The sequence below is a fragment of the Leptopilina heterotoma genome, unplaced genomic scaffold, assembly GCF_015476425.1.
Source record: "Leptopilina heterotoma isolate Lh14 unplaced genomic scaffold, ASM1547642v1 Lhet_114, whole genome shotgun sequence".
NCBI lineage: Eukaryota > Metazoa > Arthropoda > Insecta > Hymenoptera > Figitidae > Leptopilina > Leptopilina heterotoma.
In genome coordinates this window covers 3,178,024-3,195,046 of record NW_025110833.1, presented here as the reverse complement: position 1 = coordinate 3,195,046, position 17,023 = coordinate 3,178,024, and the positions used below count along the sequence as shown (strand labels likewise).

General features: G+C 28.4%; 1 protein-coding gene across 3 annotated transcripts in view; it reads right to left on the bottom strand.

Moving 5' to 3' along the window:
* Positions 1 to 17,023, bottom strand: part of LOC122507464 (ankyrin repeat domain-containing protein SOWAHB) — a 229,485-nt gene that overhangs the window by 10,689 nt on the left and 201,773 nt on the right. For all 3 annotated transcript variants that reach the window (XM_043620195.1, XM_043620187.1, XM_043620203.1), the window contains 2 exons: positions 6,581 to 6,679; positions 6,435 to 6,440 (listed from right to left, as the gene is read on the bottom strand). In XM_043620195.1, the coding sequence (XP_043476130.1) occupies positions 6,435 to 6,440; positions 6,581 to 6,679 (105 nt within the window). The remainder of the gene's footprint in view (positions 1 to 6,434; positions 6,441 to 6,580; positions 6,680 to 17,023) is intronic.

The window sequence follows — 17,023 nt, the reverse complement described above, 5'->3', positions numbered from 1 at the left end:
ATAAATTGAAAGTTTTTAAAATGATTTAAAATTTTTCCAAATAAATTAAAATATTTTCAAATAAATTGAAATTTTTCAAATAAATCGTAATTTTTCAAATTAAACTGGAGTTTTACCGAAAAAATTGAAATTTTACCAAATGAAATGAAAGGTTTTCGATTGAATTGAAATTTTTGCAAATAAATTTGAATTTTTGAAAATAAATTGAAATTCTTGCAAATAAATTACAATTTGTTTAAAGTAATAGGAATTCTTCGAAATAAAAACTGGAATTTTTCCGAAGAAATTGGAATTTTACCAAACAAAATTGAAATTTTACCAAATAAATTAAAAAAGTTTCAAATGAATTGAAATAAATTGGAATTTTTCCAAATTTTTTGGAGTGTTTCGAGAATAATAAAAATTGACTAATAGAGATTAAGAGAAATATTTTTAACTGATGATAGATAACTTTTTGTATTCTTACGATATACTTATTTATAAAATTTAGTAGTTTCAAACAAGGAACTAAATTCTATAAATAAATATTTTTAAAGAGGCTTGTGACCGGAAAACATAATCGCAGAATTAAAAAAAATTAAAACCCAAACAAAAATACAATGAAACTGTCAAACAATTTTAGAAAACCTATAGATACTCTTCTATCAGAAATTATTATGATTGTAAAGAATATTTCAATGAATGAAAAAAACTATTATTTAAAATAAATTTAGTTTAAATCCCGATTTTCGTCAAAGTAGAGAAAAAATTATAAAATTTATAAACGACAAAAAATTTTGAGTCGATATCTTTTTTTTTAATAGTTTAGAAATTATTTTCTCTCAATAGTTTAAAAATAATTTTTTCTAAACAGTCTAGAAATAAATTTTTTCGAAACATTTCATAAATTATTTTTTCTAAATAGATTATTAACTAGAGTTTCCAAAATTGTTCGAAATTAATTCTAAGTCGATAATTTCAACTCTATTATTAATTATAAATAGTTTATAAACTAATAAATCTTCTAAAATTGTTTGAATTGAAGTATTCCTCGAGTTTTAATTTCGAGAACATTAATTTTAATTTTTTTAAATTTTCGTTTGCGTTAAAAATCATTTTCTACTTTTATGGTTATATTAGAATCACAACATTCCTCTTAAGAGTGAAAAAAGTTTCTTTGTTTTTTTTTTTTGTAAAAATTGAAGAGATATTTTTTCTGCGTATTGCTTTCAATAGGGTTACTGCGGTAAAGATGAAGATGATATATTTCTAAATGGGTCACCCGGTGGACATCCAAGGTGGATTGCTTGTCGTTCGCTGGACAACGGATGCAGGCGCCACACGGGCGGCTTGAGCAGCCTCCGTTTTTTGTGAGGATTAAATGCGAGTCGATCCGACGATAAGCTCGAGAAAACTGCAATGGAAGCGGGCAACATATACTTCTCTTTTCCTTTAAACATAACTATATATATTATAAGTAAATAAAAGAACCTCATACAAATTAACCGTCATTCATTTTCAGACACACATTATGATGATCAACTTGAATCTCCGTCCTTTAATTAATACCAACTAAAAATATCAAATAAAATCATAAAGCAAAAATACCAGTTACAACCAAAAATAGAAAATAAAACCAAAAATACTAAATAAAACCAAATAAGTTTCATTTAAATTATCAAAATTAAATTAAAAACAATTTCGAAATTATACAAACATAATTGTATCCATCACCCAACTATTACAATACCAATGAGCGAGAATTGAAAAAACCCGAGGAGTTTGATTATGTCGAAAAGATTGTCCATGGGAATCGTAATATCTCTCTTTCTCTCTCGGACCGATAATTGGCTTTAAGGAATGTGAACCCCTTTTTCTTGCCGCTTATATGTTCTCTAGCGATATCGGGGTAGGATATATACGTAACGAGATAATTAATGCACCGCGTGGAATTAGCCGATTTACATGAGAGTCGAGGACATCAGTCTCGGTGAAGAGGTGCCGCGCTGACGACAGGAAACTCCGGTTACACTGCGGAAACAAATGAGCCGGCTTCATCTAAAAGTCAGAAAAAGAATGTGTGCGGTCAAATCAACACTATAGATTTCCTCATAAAAAAAAGAATTCGTAAATTTCTTCTCTTAAATACAAAAATTAAATTCCATCACGTTTATATAGACAATATTTCAACCGATGCTCGGTTGAATCATATTAATGTGGAAAATAAAAATCTATTTTAGAATATTAATTGTTTACCAAAATAATAATTTACAACAATCAGTAATTAATTGTATTTTAATAATACAACCAAAAATTATTAAATCTATATTAATAATCGTTGTATTCCGGTAATCTGTTCGCAGTTTGAAGTTTTGCTGTTTGCTTTTTTGTTTCCTGACTTTTGAAATAATTTTCCTTTTCAAAAGTTTACAATTTTAAAATTAATGTACATTTTAAAATAGTAAATTAATTAATTTACAAATCATTGAATTATTCTTGTAAAGTATTTATAAAAAAATTTGAAAATAATTGAATTCATGGTAGGTCGTCGCTTTTTAAAAAAATAATTTCTAATCCTTTTTGTCTAAAAAAAAGCAATTTCTAATGAAATCTGATTTCTTAAAAAAGTTCTTCTAAAAAGTTATGACTTCTAATATTTATTTTCCTAAAATTTGTAAAATTGCATAATTATGATAAAAGTTAGAAAATAGTTAAAAAAAAAATTAAGATTAAGAAATAGAAACTATTTTGCATATTTTCTGTTTCTCAATCATAATTTTGTTTATACAAAATAATAAGTTTCTTTTTGAAAAAGTAGAAATTTTTTTATAAAATTACAATTTCTTATCACAATTTGTTAACAAAATTCTGTTCATTTTTGAAAAAAAAAATTTGCATCATTTTTATACCAAAATTTCTTATATTAATTTATTTATAAAACATTTTTAAAAAAAATTTTAAATATCTTTAGGAAAAAAATCCTTATAATTTATTAATTATGATTTTTAACTAGATTATTTAAAAATTTTGTTAAAAAATTTGCATAATTTTTATTTTTTATTATAATTTTTTAACGAAATTTTAAATATTGTTAGAAAAAAAAATGTTTCAAAATTACCTTTATTAGAAAAAGAAATTTTAAAAAAATGACCTTTATTAAAAGAAAGAAAATTAGAATATCACCTTTATTAGAAAAAAGTTTTTTTAAAAATTCACATTTATTAGAAAAAAAATTTTTAGAAAAAAAATTTTTAGAAAATAAAAAATTAGAAAATACGTATTAGAAAAATTGTACCCCAACCGAATTCATTTCAAGAATTTTATCAACTTTTTTTCAATAATTGAATTCCTTCAAGAAAATGTAATTAAAATTGTTTTGAAAATAATTTAATTCTTGGAAAGATTTTTAATAAAATTCTTTAAAATAATTGAATTGTTTTAAAGAATTTATTTCTATATTCTTGAAAATAGTGGAGTTTTTAAAATAATTTTTACTAAAAATTTTGAAAATAATTGAAATTTACAAAAAATTTTGATTAAAGAATTAAAAAAACTAAAAATTTTTGATTAAAATTAAAAAGAACAATTAAATTGTTTAGAAAATTTTTTTTACAATTTTTAAAAATAATTAAACTTGTTAGAGAAATTTTATTAAAATTATCTTGAATATAATTGAATTTTTTCCTAGAAATTTTATTAAAATTGTATTGAAAATTGAATTTCTCAGTAGAATTTTATTATTTGCAAACATAATTGAATTCTTAACAAGAATTTTACAATTTATAAAAATAATTGAATTGTTTCGAAGAATATTTGAAAATAATTGAATTTAAAAAATATTTTTGAAAATAATTGTATTCTTTAGATAAATTTTATTAAAATTGTATTGAAAATAATTGAATTCATCTGAAACATTTTATTATTTATGAGAATAATTGAATTCCTTTGAAAAATTTTATTATTTATGAAAATATTTTAATTCTTTTGAAGAATTTTCTTAATTATGAAAATAATTAATTTATTGCAGAGCATTTTACAATTCATAAAAATAAATGAATTGTTTTGAAGAATTTTATCTAAATTTTTGAAAATAATTTAATTTTTTGAACGAATTTTATTAAAAATGTTTAAAATGATGATTTTCTAAAAAGAATTTCATCAAAATTGTTGAAAACAATTGAATTTATATTAAAATTCTTGAAAGTAATACAATTTAATTAATATTTTTAAATATTATATTAATATTATCGAGAAATTTTTTTAAATTGTATTGAAAATAATTGATTTGCTCCAAGAAATTTTATTATTTATGAGAATAATGAAATTCTTGTTAAAAATTATATTAAAATTTTTGAAAAATAATAAACAATAATATTTAATTATGTACTAAATAAGTGAATTCTCTAAATTTTAAATCTGTAATAAAATTTCAATAAAATTGATTATACTAATATTCTAGAAAATTATATTCAAAAATCGAACAATAAAAATGTAAATTACATTTTCAATTTTATCCAAATTCGTGATAAACGTGAAGAGGAATTTGATAAATGTATACATGAAGAAGAAGAGTTTACTATTATTTGGAAAAGAGTTAGTATTTCCTGACTTGTTAGAAGAAGGACTAATTATGTTGAAAGTTGATTTTATGCATCCTGGAATTTCCAACGAGTACTAAGACCACCCTACAATTTTTTTTCCTAAGTAGCACTATACCTATGGCGGTTGAGCGACCTTAGTTTGTCGCGAGCCGGAGCCGCTAACGAGCAGGCCCGCTTCTCGAGCTGGCTTATATAAGTCTTATAAAGAGTAAAGCGATGGACCACACACGTGTGATCCTATCTGCAGTCTTCTCCTCGCTCTCTTCCTTTACTTTCTTTCCTTCCTTTATCCGAGGACGAGAGACATCTTGCCACGCAGAGTAAATCCCCGAAGAGGGAAACTAGAGCGCGACATCGCAAACGAATAACTGTTGTTTACATTCACTTCCCAAACAAGTAATAATTTTTTAGAAATTATTTCACATTTTCCCCATTTCATCAAGTTTGTGAAATTATAAACTTATAAAGTTGTTGTTGTCGAATTGTTGAGAAATAAATTATTATATTTTAGAGATTATCTAAATTTCAGAGTAGGTATTCAATTTTTTTCAAGAAAAATAATATTTTAGAGTTTAAATCCGATTTTTATTTTTCTGATAACTTTTAGAGAATTTATTTCATAAATTAAAAAAATTTCTACTTTCTCTAATAAATTTTCTATTTACTTTGATAATATTTATTATTTATTATTTAATAATAATAAAAATAACAATGATAGTAAATTTCTACATTAATATAACTAGAACAAATTTGAATATCACAAAACGCGATATTCAATTTATTATTATGCAAATTACCCAATTTTTTATTTTCCAATTATCAACTTCAATTTTTGAATAAATTCAGATTCAAAATTTAAAATAATTCACTGATTAACTAATTAACTATTACTCTCTACTACTTTTAAAAGTTGTAATAAAATTTCTCGAAAGAATTTAATTATTTTAAAAAATTCTACACGGAGAGGAAATATATATTAAATTTTGTAAAAGTATTTTACAATTTGGGGGAAAAATGCAACAAACTGAAATTTTGACTTAGAAAATACTAAACAGTGAAAGAAATAATATATGAAATTTAGTTACATTATAATTTAAATAAAATTCTTATATTTCATAGAATTATACTAAATTTCAAATTAGCTTTTTAAAGTTTAGTATTTTTTATATCAAAATTTCGGTTTGTCGCATTTTTCCCAAAATTGTGAAATACTTTTACAAAATTTAATATAATTTTCTCTCCGTGTAATAAAATTCTTCGAAAAAATTCAATTATTTTCAAAAATTTTAATAAAATTCTTCGATGGAATTCAATTAATTTCCAAATTTTTAATAAAATTCTTTATAAGAAATTAATTATTATTAATATAATTTGAATTGAATTTCTCAAAATAATTCAATTATTTTAAAAAATTTTAATAAAATTCTTCGATAGAATTTAATTATTTTCAAAATTTTTAATAAAATTCTTTATTCTTCATAAGAATTCCAAGGAATTCAATTATTTTCAATGCAATTTTAATTAAATTCCTTCAAAGAATCAAATTATTTTCAAAAATGTTAATAAAAATAATTTGCATAATTATTATAATAATAAAGAAATAAATGAATTAATAATAATAATAATAAAATTTATAATAAAATATTATTTTTTCTTATATAACTATTATTTATTATTTATAATAAATAATATATAAGTACTTTAAAAAATTCTAAAATTCAATAAATTTCAATCCAATTTGCTAAAAGATAAAAATCTGTTTCTTCTATCTTTTTTCGTTTCTTTCAGAAAAATAAAAAATCGGATTTATACAACACTCTGTTTTCTTGATATATTAAAAAATACTGAACTCACCCCATTCTGTAGCAGGTCACAAAAGTTGAACCGAGAAAAAACAAAAAAATATTTATCTCTATTAATAATTTATAAAAAATCAAATTAATTTCGAGATGTTGCAATTTTATATCAGACTTATTAAATCATTGCAGGTGCGTACTTACCGAAGTTTCATTAACGCCTTTTATATAGTCCCTATATGTGCCAGCTATCAGTTTGACGATATCCTCATCTCCGTGTTTTGCGCCCCAGTGAAGTGCAGTCTGTAGAAAGTAAACCAAAAAAATTAATTTATTTGTATCATTGAAAAAAATAATTAAATAATTTTTTGTTGAGCTAAATGTCATTTTAATTTAATGAACAATATAAAATAATTTTAAACAAGACCTTTTCATTTTCGAAGAGAATATTATTTAAAAGCAGGTATATAAAGGTCAATGCAGAATCTGGTGTTTCTGAAAATAAATATTTCCCAAAAATAAATATTTTTAGAAGATAAATATTTGCAAAATGTAAATATTTTCAGAAAAAATAATTTTTCATAGGAAAAATTAATTCTCTCTCTCAGCAGACACTTTTTTTTGTAACATTCATTCGCATCGTAAGACTCGAGAAATGAAAGCACGAATGAAACAAAAAAAAATGGTAAAGAAATTAAAGACACGAGTAAATTTAAATTGTTGGTCGAAAATTTCGTTTCTAAGGCCATCGACCAATCGTCACCCTCGTCTCTGCCGTCTTTCGCGGATTCTGTGTACTATGGGGAAAGGTTGTAGACAAGACGTGAGCAGCTGTAGAGCGTATTTTCGCAATGTAAGTGAAATATTTGCGAATTAAGCGACGTCGACACGGGAAGACATTTTCTGAATGAATTGCGACAGCGCTTGCACTCGAGACTTGAAAATAAAAAATCAATCAACTTATATTCCCATTATATCCTCAACTTCTATTCGTCCAATTCTGAAATTAAAATGTTAAATATTAAAATTCCAATAATTTTTAGAGTAGGTAAAGCAGAATATTCTTTTGGGTGAGGGAAAAAGTCATGATTTTATCTGGAAATCAGGGAAAAACAAAATTAAATTTTTGTGGCAACCTTGTAAAAAAATATGGAAAAGAAATTAATCAATATGCAAAAGAAATTAAAATTATAAAAAAGATAAATGAAAATTATTAAAAAAAGAGAATATTAAAATTATAAGAAAGATAGTAAGAAGCAAATGATTTTCTATAATATCTTAATGGTAAATTTTATTACCTTGTAGACGAGCAGCAAATAAAATTTAATCGAGCGTAAAGGACGTGATGAAATTAAGCACTTAATTATGCCCGGATACCATTGATCATGGTTGATGTTTCGAAAAATTGCGTATGCAAATGCTAGTTTTTTTCGCATTCGTTCCAGTATTTAATTCCCTCACATATAACCGACATGTACGGTTCATTCTTTCGCACCAATAAAAATATATATACGATGTCTCTCCCGACGTGATTCGCAAGATTGCTCTTCCTTGGTGTCCATGTGTTTTAATCCAGCGTGTCCTCGGTGAATTAAAAAACAGTGTCTGAATTCCCTTCATGCGAGGTTGATGAAGCTGCGTGGACCTTCATTAGTAACGGAAAAGCTCATCCTAACAACACCCCCTCTAACAAAAGGTGGTGTATATACTAATGACGAACATGGCATTGTCCAGAATTTACTAAGAGATTCACAGATATACTTTTTCTAAAACAGAAAAAAAGAAACAGAAAAGAATTCAGGGTTGCCACGCTTTTGTTCATTTCAAATTCCCTAACTATTCCACGTTAAACAACGGAATTTTTCCAGGTTTTTAAAACTACATTTATATTTTACCAAATTATTATTTTTCCATAGGAATTAAGATTTTCAAAAATTCCAAATTCAATATCTTTTAAGAATATTATTATAAAACATGAAAATATCGATGACTTCGAGTCTTCGACTCGGAGTCATCGATTTCTTCATGTTTTATAATAATTAAAACTTGATTTTTTATTTTTAAATATTTAATTTAATTTAATTATTCTCAAAATATTTTTTAAAAATTCTATATGAAAATTAAATTACTTTCAATGCAATTTAAAAAAATATTCGTCAAAAAAATTGAAAGAATTCAATTATTTTTAAAAGATAATAAGATTCTTCTGATGAATACAATTATTTTGAATATGCATAATTTTAATAAAAATATTTTCCAGAAATTCAATTATTTTTTAAACAATTTTAAATTTTTTAATTGAATTTCTCGAAAGAATTTAATTATGTATTTTCAAATATTTCTATAAAATTCTTCAAAACAATTCAATTTTTCTTAATATTTTAATAAACTCCTTGTTTATTTTAACTGTTTCTATAAATAGTAAAATTCTTTGTAGAAATTCAGTTATTTTCAAAACAATTTTAATAGAATTCCTCAAAAGAATTAAATTGTTTTCAAAACAATCTTAATAGAATTCCTCAAAAAAATTAAATTATTTTTAGATATTTACATAAAATTCATTTATTTTCTAAAATTTTAATAAATTCTTCAGAACAATTCAATTATTTTTATAAATTAGTAAAATTATTTGCAAGAATTAAATTATTTTTATAAATAATAAAATTCTTCTCAGGAATTCAAATATTTTTAATACAATTTTAATAAAATCGTTCTTCATAAAATTGCTATAAAGCAATTTTCATTCAAATTTTTGAAAATAATTTAATTCTTTGAAGAAATTCAATTAAAAATGCTTTGAAAATAATTAAAATTTACAAAGAATTTTGATTAAAAAATTAAAAAGAACAATTGAATTGTTTAGAAAAATTTTACTACAATTTTTAAAAATAATTGAACCTGATAGAGAAATTTTATTAAAACTATTTTGAATATAGTTGAATTTCCTCCTACAAATTTTATTAAAATTGTATTGAAAATAATTGTATTTCTTAGTAGAATTTTATTTTTTACAAACATAATTGAATTCTTGCCAAGAATTTTACAGTTTATAAAAATAATTTTATTATTTACGAAAATAATTGAATTCCAAAAAAAAATTTTATTATTTACGAAAATATGTAATTGAATCCTTGTAAAAAATTTTATTATTTATGAAAATAATTGAATAATAATTTATGAAAATAATTGAATAATAATTTATGAAAATAAATGAATAATAATTTATGGAACATATTTGAATAATAATTTATGAAAATAATTTTTATTTAAGTAGTAGATATTAAAAATCATTGAATTGAGGAAAGTTTTTGAAAAAAAAATTGAAATTTTGCCAAGAATTTATTAAAATTTTCGAAAATAATTGAATTTCAGAAAAGAATTTTACTACTTTTGAAAATAGTTGAATTTCTGCAATAATTTGTAATTGCTTCAAAATTTAATTTCTTTTAGTGTTTTGAACTAAAATTCTTCTATAAATTAATTATTTTTTAATAACTAGTTAAATATATATTAAAAAAATGTAACTAATTTCAGAAGAATTTGAATTATTAAAATTTTTCAGAAATCTACGTTCTTCAAGATTTCTAATAAAATTCATTCAAAATTAAAATTTTACAAAATTCAAAATTAAAACCCTTTGAAGTTCATCTACTCATGAAAATTGTAAACTCTTTTAAAATTGAATTAATTTTGAAATATTCAAGTAAAATGAGATTTCAAGAATAAACACAATAACTTTAGTTTTTTTCAAGGTTTTTAAAATTCCCTGAAATTTCTAGGTTTTCCAGGTTGCGTGGCAACCCTGAAAACACAGTGACAGAAATTTCAGAAGAGGAAACGAAAAGAGTAAAAGGAACTAAAAGAAACTTTCTAAATAGTAAACTCAGTTTAAAAATTGTGAAAAAAAATGTTAACTGTGCGATTCCATGGGAGATTTTAGTTTTTTCGGAGTAAGTAAACCAATTGCAATGAAACTTAGGAATTTTAATCTACACATAAAAAGAAACATTTCCACCAAATATTACGTCAAAATATTCAGTAGTTTTTGAGATGTCAAAATTTTGGAAAAATTTTGAAATCGTTATATCTTCTTTCCATCTTAACCAAATCACTTAATTCTTTTTGGAAAAAATTCAGCATAAAAAAACGAAAAAATTTTTCATATTATGTTTATAAAAAATTTTTATAAACAAAAAAGTTATTAAATAATAATTGAATAACTTTTGCACGACTAAACGAAATTGATTGAGACAAACACTGAACAAATCTTCACTGTGGTTTTTTTAAGATTCCGAAAAAAACATGGTACATCACGAAACATTTTTATACAATATTTTAATATTTTTGTTCACTTTTGAGCGTAAACATTAAAAGTTTCTGCTACTTTACGTGCAATTTCAGATGCGCGCGCAGACCTCTCTTTCTAATCATCTACGAATTTCCGGTTTCAGAGAGAGAGGTCTGCGCGCGCATCTGAATTTGCACGTAAAGTAGCAGAAACTTTTAATGTTTACGCTCAAAAGTGAACAAAAATATTAAAATATTGTATAAAAATGTTTCGTGATGTACCATGTTTTTTTCGGAATCTTAAAAAAACCACAGTGAAGATTTGTTCAGTGTTTGTCTCAATCAATTTCGTTTAGTCGTGCAAAAGTTATTCAATTATTATTTAATAACTTTTTTGTTTATAAAAATTTTTTATAAACATAATATGAAAAATTTTTTCGTTTTTTTATGCTGAATTTTTTCCAAAAAGAATTAAGTGATTTGGTTAAGATGGAAAGAAGATATAACGATTTCAAAATTTTTCCAAAATTTTGACATCTCAAAAACTACTGAATATTTTGACGTAATATTTGGTGGAAATGTTTCTTTTTATGTGTAGATTAAAATTCCTAAGTTTCATTGCAATTGGTTTACTTACTCCGAAAAAACTAAAATCTCCCATGGAATCGCACAACTTACAATTTTGATGATTTTTATGTCAGAGTAGAAAATATGTTTTCTTTTTTTCCCGAGGAAAAATTGAGAGTTTTTTGAAAATTCAACGTGACCTTTTGCACCTTCGGCTCTCGGTCTCATCCCCTTGGTTAGTATAACTAACCCAGCTGCCGTCTACTTTCAGTATGCTAACGAAGTTTTATGAAGCGCGATAGCGCCATACCTTCCGCCACTGACTTTGGCGCTCCTTAATTTGTGAATGCTGCACCCTGTCGGGGTTTCGCACCGTAAAAGAATGGTATGTTTGCCGACACAATGATAAATCTTTGCCCCTGTACCAAGGACTCTCAATATGGTATGTACCGGTAGCTTCCTTACACGCACCACATTTTCTTTCAACCTTTAAACTCACCGATGGTAATTAATTTTTCTAAAAGCAAAGCTACTACATTTCTTTCCTTTTTTTAAAATCTTTTGTTCCAATTTCAACTATATAATATAAAAAGCCTTGCAATTTAAAATATGTACCTTATTCTCTTGGATTCCAAATGGATATTAATATTCCATATCTTCGTATGTTATGTTAGAAAAAATACTATATCAGTATAGTCGAGTGGAAAGCGTGGAAAGGAGATAATTTCCAAGTGAGTGCTAATAAAATAAAACACAGAACGTTCAAAGAAAATTAACAATTATATTATGTAAATAACCGGTTCAAAAAGAATATTAACAAATGAGTATAATTAACAATACTACATAAAGTTCGGACTAATAAAACACGCACAAATTATACATTTTACATTTCGCACTTATTTTTGCGCACAACCGTATCATACGAACGACGAACCTTTTCTCCCACAATTTTGCGCCTTTTTCGGGACCTAAACCCGCGCACTTGCGCACACACCGATTTCATAACTTCCGTTCCTAACACTCGGGCATCCTGACATAATTACTCGTCCTCGAGTGACACATAACACACACAAATGAGAAAAATAAACTTTACATAAAAAAAAGCAAAACTCAAAATTACATTAAAAATTCATCGAACCTCTTAGGACGTTTTACAGTACGTCTGGGCCTCGCAACAATTTCCTTTTCACTCCCATACTCGTCGTTACCATTCTCGCATTCGACTTCTATAACTCGTTGATCTTCTTTTTCGTGTAATGAAATACTCTCTTCGTGATCTTCTTCGTTGTCCTCGTCGTCGGAAATTTCGTCGCTGGTTTTAGCAGTCCAACATTTCAATTGGCTCGCATGGGCTGTAGACGCATACCTGTGTCCACGCGAATCCAACTGTAAACTGGTTACGCCATACGTATCACTAGGATAAATCTTGTTAACCACTAACGGTCCTCGAAATTTTCTCTGTAATTTCGTTGATTCATGAGTGATTTGCGGAGCATCTTTCATGAAGACAACGTCACCAACAACAAACTTTACATTTGGATTGTGTTTCTGGTCGTATTTTTCTTTATAACGGAGTTGTTCGTTCTCAAAATTCCTTCTTGCTTCCTCCTGAAGTTGACTTGGGGAAGTTACACGTTCTTCATCCTCAATCGTGAAACTGCGTAACGGGCCTTCGTCGTGGCGGTTGATGAATCCGTAAACTAACTCGAAGGGACTTTTTTTTGTTGTCTTGTTGGGAGAGGCGTTCAAATCCCGTTGAATTTTTTTGAGATGCTTATCCCAATCTCGACCTTGACGATGCATAATGTTTGCTTGAATTGCTGGTATCAACGTTGAATTAGTGCGTTCGACTAATCCGTTAGCTTGAGGGTGTCTGGGGGAATTGACCGTATGCTTCATTCCGTGTTTCTCACAAAAATCCAAAAATGCTTTCGACGTGAAGCATGTTCCTCGATCTGTTATTATCCTCTCTGGTGCTCCGAAATCGAGAATAATATCTTCTAAAACACGAATTACATTTAACGCTTTAGTATCTCTAACCGCTTTACAAATTACAAATCTCGTTAACGTATCAGTTAAAACTAAAACATGTGTATTTCTCGATGCTGTTGTCACAAATGGACCTACGTGATCAACGTGAACTTTCGCAAAAGGTCTAGTTCCGGGATTTATCGGGTGTAATTGTCCAGCTTGCCGACCTGTTTTTGATTTAGACAAGATACATTGAATACAGCTTCTAACATGCTGCCGTGTGTAACGATACATTCCTGGGAAAAAGTAGAATTCACGAATCTTTTCTACAGTACGATCTGCACTCGGGTGACTTTGAAGGTCATGATATCGTATGACTAGACTTTTTCTCATTGCAGTTGGTACAACAAATAGTTTCTTCACGCCTTCTCGTTTGTATAAAATTGAATTTATTAATTCATAATCTTGTATTTCCGACTTTTCCGCTTTAGTTCGCTCGCTTTCCGTTTTTAACAAAATTTCTTTCTTACGTTTTAATTTTTCATCGACGAATTGAAAAGTTAAAATTTCTTGCTCGGGTTGTACTAAATTAAATATGCCTTCACAATGTTCCATGAAATCATTCGAATCGTCTCCTTCAACAGGCGCGCGACTAAGTGCATCAACATGCGCCAACTTTGTTCCCGGACGATGAACTACATCAAATTTATATTCAGAAAGAGCATTACACCAACGAACGATTTGAGGGTTTTTCGATTTATGTGTATTTAAATATAATAATGCGCTACAATCCGTGACAACAGTAAACCTTATATTAATTAACCATCTTCGAAATCGCGTTATCGCCCATACAACTGCAAGAAGCTCTAATTTACTTGAATGGTAAGAACGTTCAGGGTCACTGTTTCGCCGACTAATAGCATACACCAGTTGCAATTGATTTGATGCATTTCGTTGCATAAGCATTGCCGCTAATCCTAACGCACTTGCATCTGTATGTAATTCTGTTGGTAAATCGGGTTGAAACGGTTGCAAAATTGGAGCTTTAACTAACGTATTAATTAAGGAACGAAAAGATTTTTCTTCCTCCTCTTCCCATTTAAAGATTTGATTATTCTTTAACAAACTATATAATGGAGCAGCGATAGTCGCGAATTTATGAACATACCGTCGAAAAAAACCAATGAGTCCTAAAAATCGTCGTACATCGTGAACATTCTTGGGGGTAGGAAAATTCGAAATTGCTTCTAATTTTGATTTTCCCGGCTGAATTCCATTTTTCGAAATCTCGAAACCTAAATACGAAATCTTAGACAATAGAAATTGACATTTTTTTAGATTTATCGCCAACCCTGCTTCTTGTAACGCCTCTAATACCGCAATAAAACGTTGGCGAAGGGTGGGCCAATCCTTTCCGGAGATTAAAATGTCGTCTAGATAAAATAATACTCCTTCGTCTCTAAGCGGGCTCAATACGCGTGACATTAATTTCGAGAAGTAGAAGGGGGCATTCATAAGACCGAAAATCATGCGCGTAAATTCACCTGACTCGTCTGGAGTGATAAAGGCGGTCTTCGCTCGAGCCTCAGCGGAGAGGGGAACTTGCATGTACCCCTGCGCTAAGTCCAATACAATAAACAAGCCGCAATCTCCCAGTCTCAGAAGTTGGTCATCGATGTTGGGGAGAGGGAAATGTATTCTTAACGTTTGGAGATTCAACGCGCGATAATCTACAACAAGCCGATATTCTCCGTTTTTCTTTTTAATTAAAAATACTGGACTTGCGTACGTTGAATTAGTATCGGTAACATATCCTAACTCCCGATACGCTTTTAATATTTCTCGCGTCATTTTACGTTCTCCCTCACTCATTACATATGGTTTTCGGACTACCGGTCTACTATTAGGAAGTTCTTGAATGTCCATCTGAATGTAACTTGTACATCCGATCTCCGTAATATCTTTCGCGACACACGTACGATATTTATTTAAAATACCTGTTAAATCCATCAATATGTCACCTGACAGATTTTCCTCAGCGACGATCTCTTCTGGAAGAATCGGTTCCATGTTCCTTGGTAATGCTGGTTCTTGAAGAACTGGCGGGGGGGGAACAATCGATGCTTCTGCGATGACGGATCCTTCTTTTAATTTATAGGGTTCACGTTCTACGTTCATCACTGGTATCACGAACTGATCGTCGTCATGTACGACCTGTATAAAATTGATCGAATGTGGGGGCAACTCAATATTATTTGGCACTGTCAAATTTATTGATGAAGATTCCGGCACTGTTACACTTGCTAAACGAGAAAATTCACTGTTAATAAAAGTAAGCATGTCAGCTACTTTATAATAATCAACCAATTTGGAGTCAGTAAACGATCTTCCGATTAGCACGTCCACTATTTGATTTTCGTCCGGCACTATTAACAATCGAACACTTGGCACTGTAACTCCGTCCACTGATACTTGTGCCTCCACAAAACCGGGACAATTTGTCAAAAAGTGTTGTGGTCCGAAACTTTTTAACACTATATTTTGTTCACGAATTGGATATTTATATTTCTCGACCAAAGACTTTTTAATTGTGCATTCCGCTGCACCCGAATCGATTAATCCAACTAAAACATTATCATTCACTTTCACTTCTTTAATGTACTTCCGCACCGTGTGATCTGGTTCAGTTTGTTCCACTTGATTCACTTCCCTTTTGAGAACATTCGGTTCCTTAGGACAATGCCGTTGTGTATGGCCTTGCTCCCTACATTTAGTACATGTAACAACTTTTGGTGGGTCAGGGCAATTTTTTGAAATGTGTCCGTAATTATTGCAATTGTAGCACTTTGGTTGTCCTTCTGCGTTGCGGACAGGAGGTCGTCGATCCGGATTTGCTTGACCAGAAGGTTTGAAACTCGATTTTTCGTCTTTCGAATTATCAGCTGATTGTGCTTTTTGCGATTGCTTATTCGTGGAATCTGATTTACTATCCTTTTTAGCGCGTATGCGTTCACCTCGTTCCGTATGAATGCGTTCGAAATTTAACATATCATGAAGTAAACTGTCAACATCGGCGTGATTTTTCGCTGACATTGCATTGCACAGTTCACGTGACCATAAACCAATTAAAACCAATTCCTTAATATCGGCAGTACCAAGATTCAACTCACGACACAATTTAATTTTGTGGAAATAATACGTAGTTAACGGTTCGTTGTGTGCTTGAACTCGTTCTTTCATTTTCGTCCATTTCTGAGGTAAGTTGTCATAAACAATGAAACTTCTTGCGAAAGCTGCGCGAAATAATTCCCAAGTCGTTAATTCGGTTCTTCTGATTTGGTACCATTCTTGTGCGCCTTCTCTCATGTGCGTGCGAGCAGTTTCAAGTGCAAAGTTGTCAGGCCATTGATGCAAAATTTTCATACCATCAATGGTATCTAACCATTCCTTAGCACGTGAAGTACCAATCTCGCCTGAGAAATCGTTTATGCTTTTTGATAAATCAGGCATAATATGATAATTCGCGATTGGATTTTGTACAGGGGGATTTTGTACAGGGGGATTTGCACTTCGTTGATCTCTAGTTAACAGTTGTTCATAAAGGTTCATCATCATTTGATCTCGACGTCTTCCTTCTTCCAATAAATGAGCCATCATATTTTCCAAGTGAGTGCTGCTTCCGTTATCATGCCTTAGCACTGGAGGTGGAAATTGAAAAGAGGGGGGTTGTGGAAGGGATGGTCGAAGAGGGGGCATATTGCCAGGGAACGATCCTGTAGCTGCTGGCGCCATATTTGAATTATCCCCACCATCTTGGAAAAG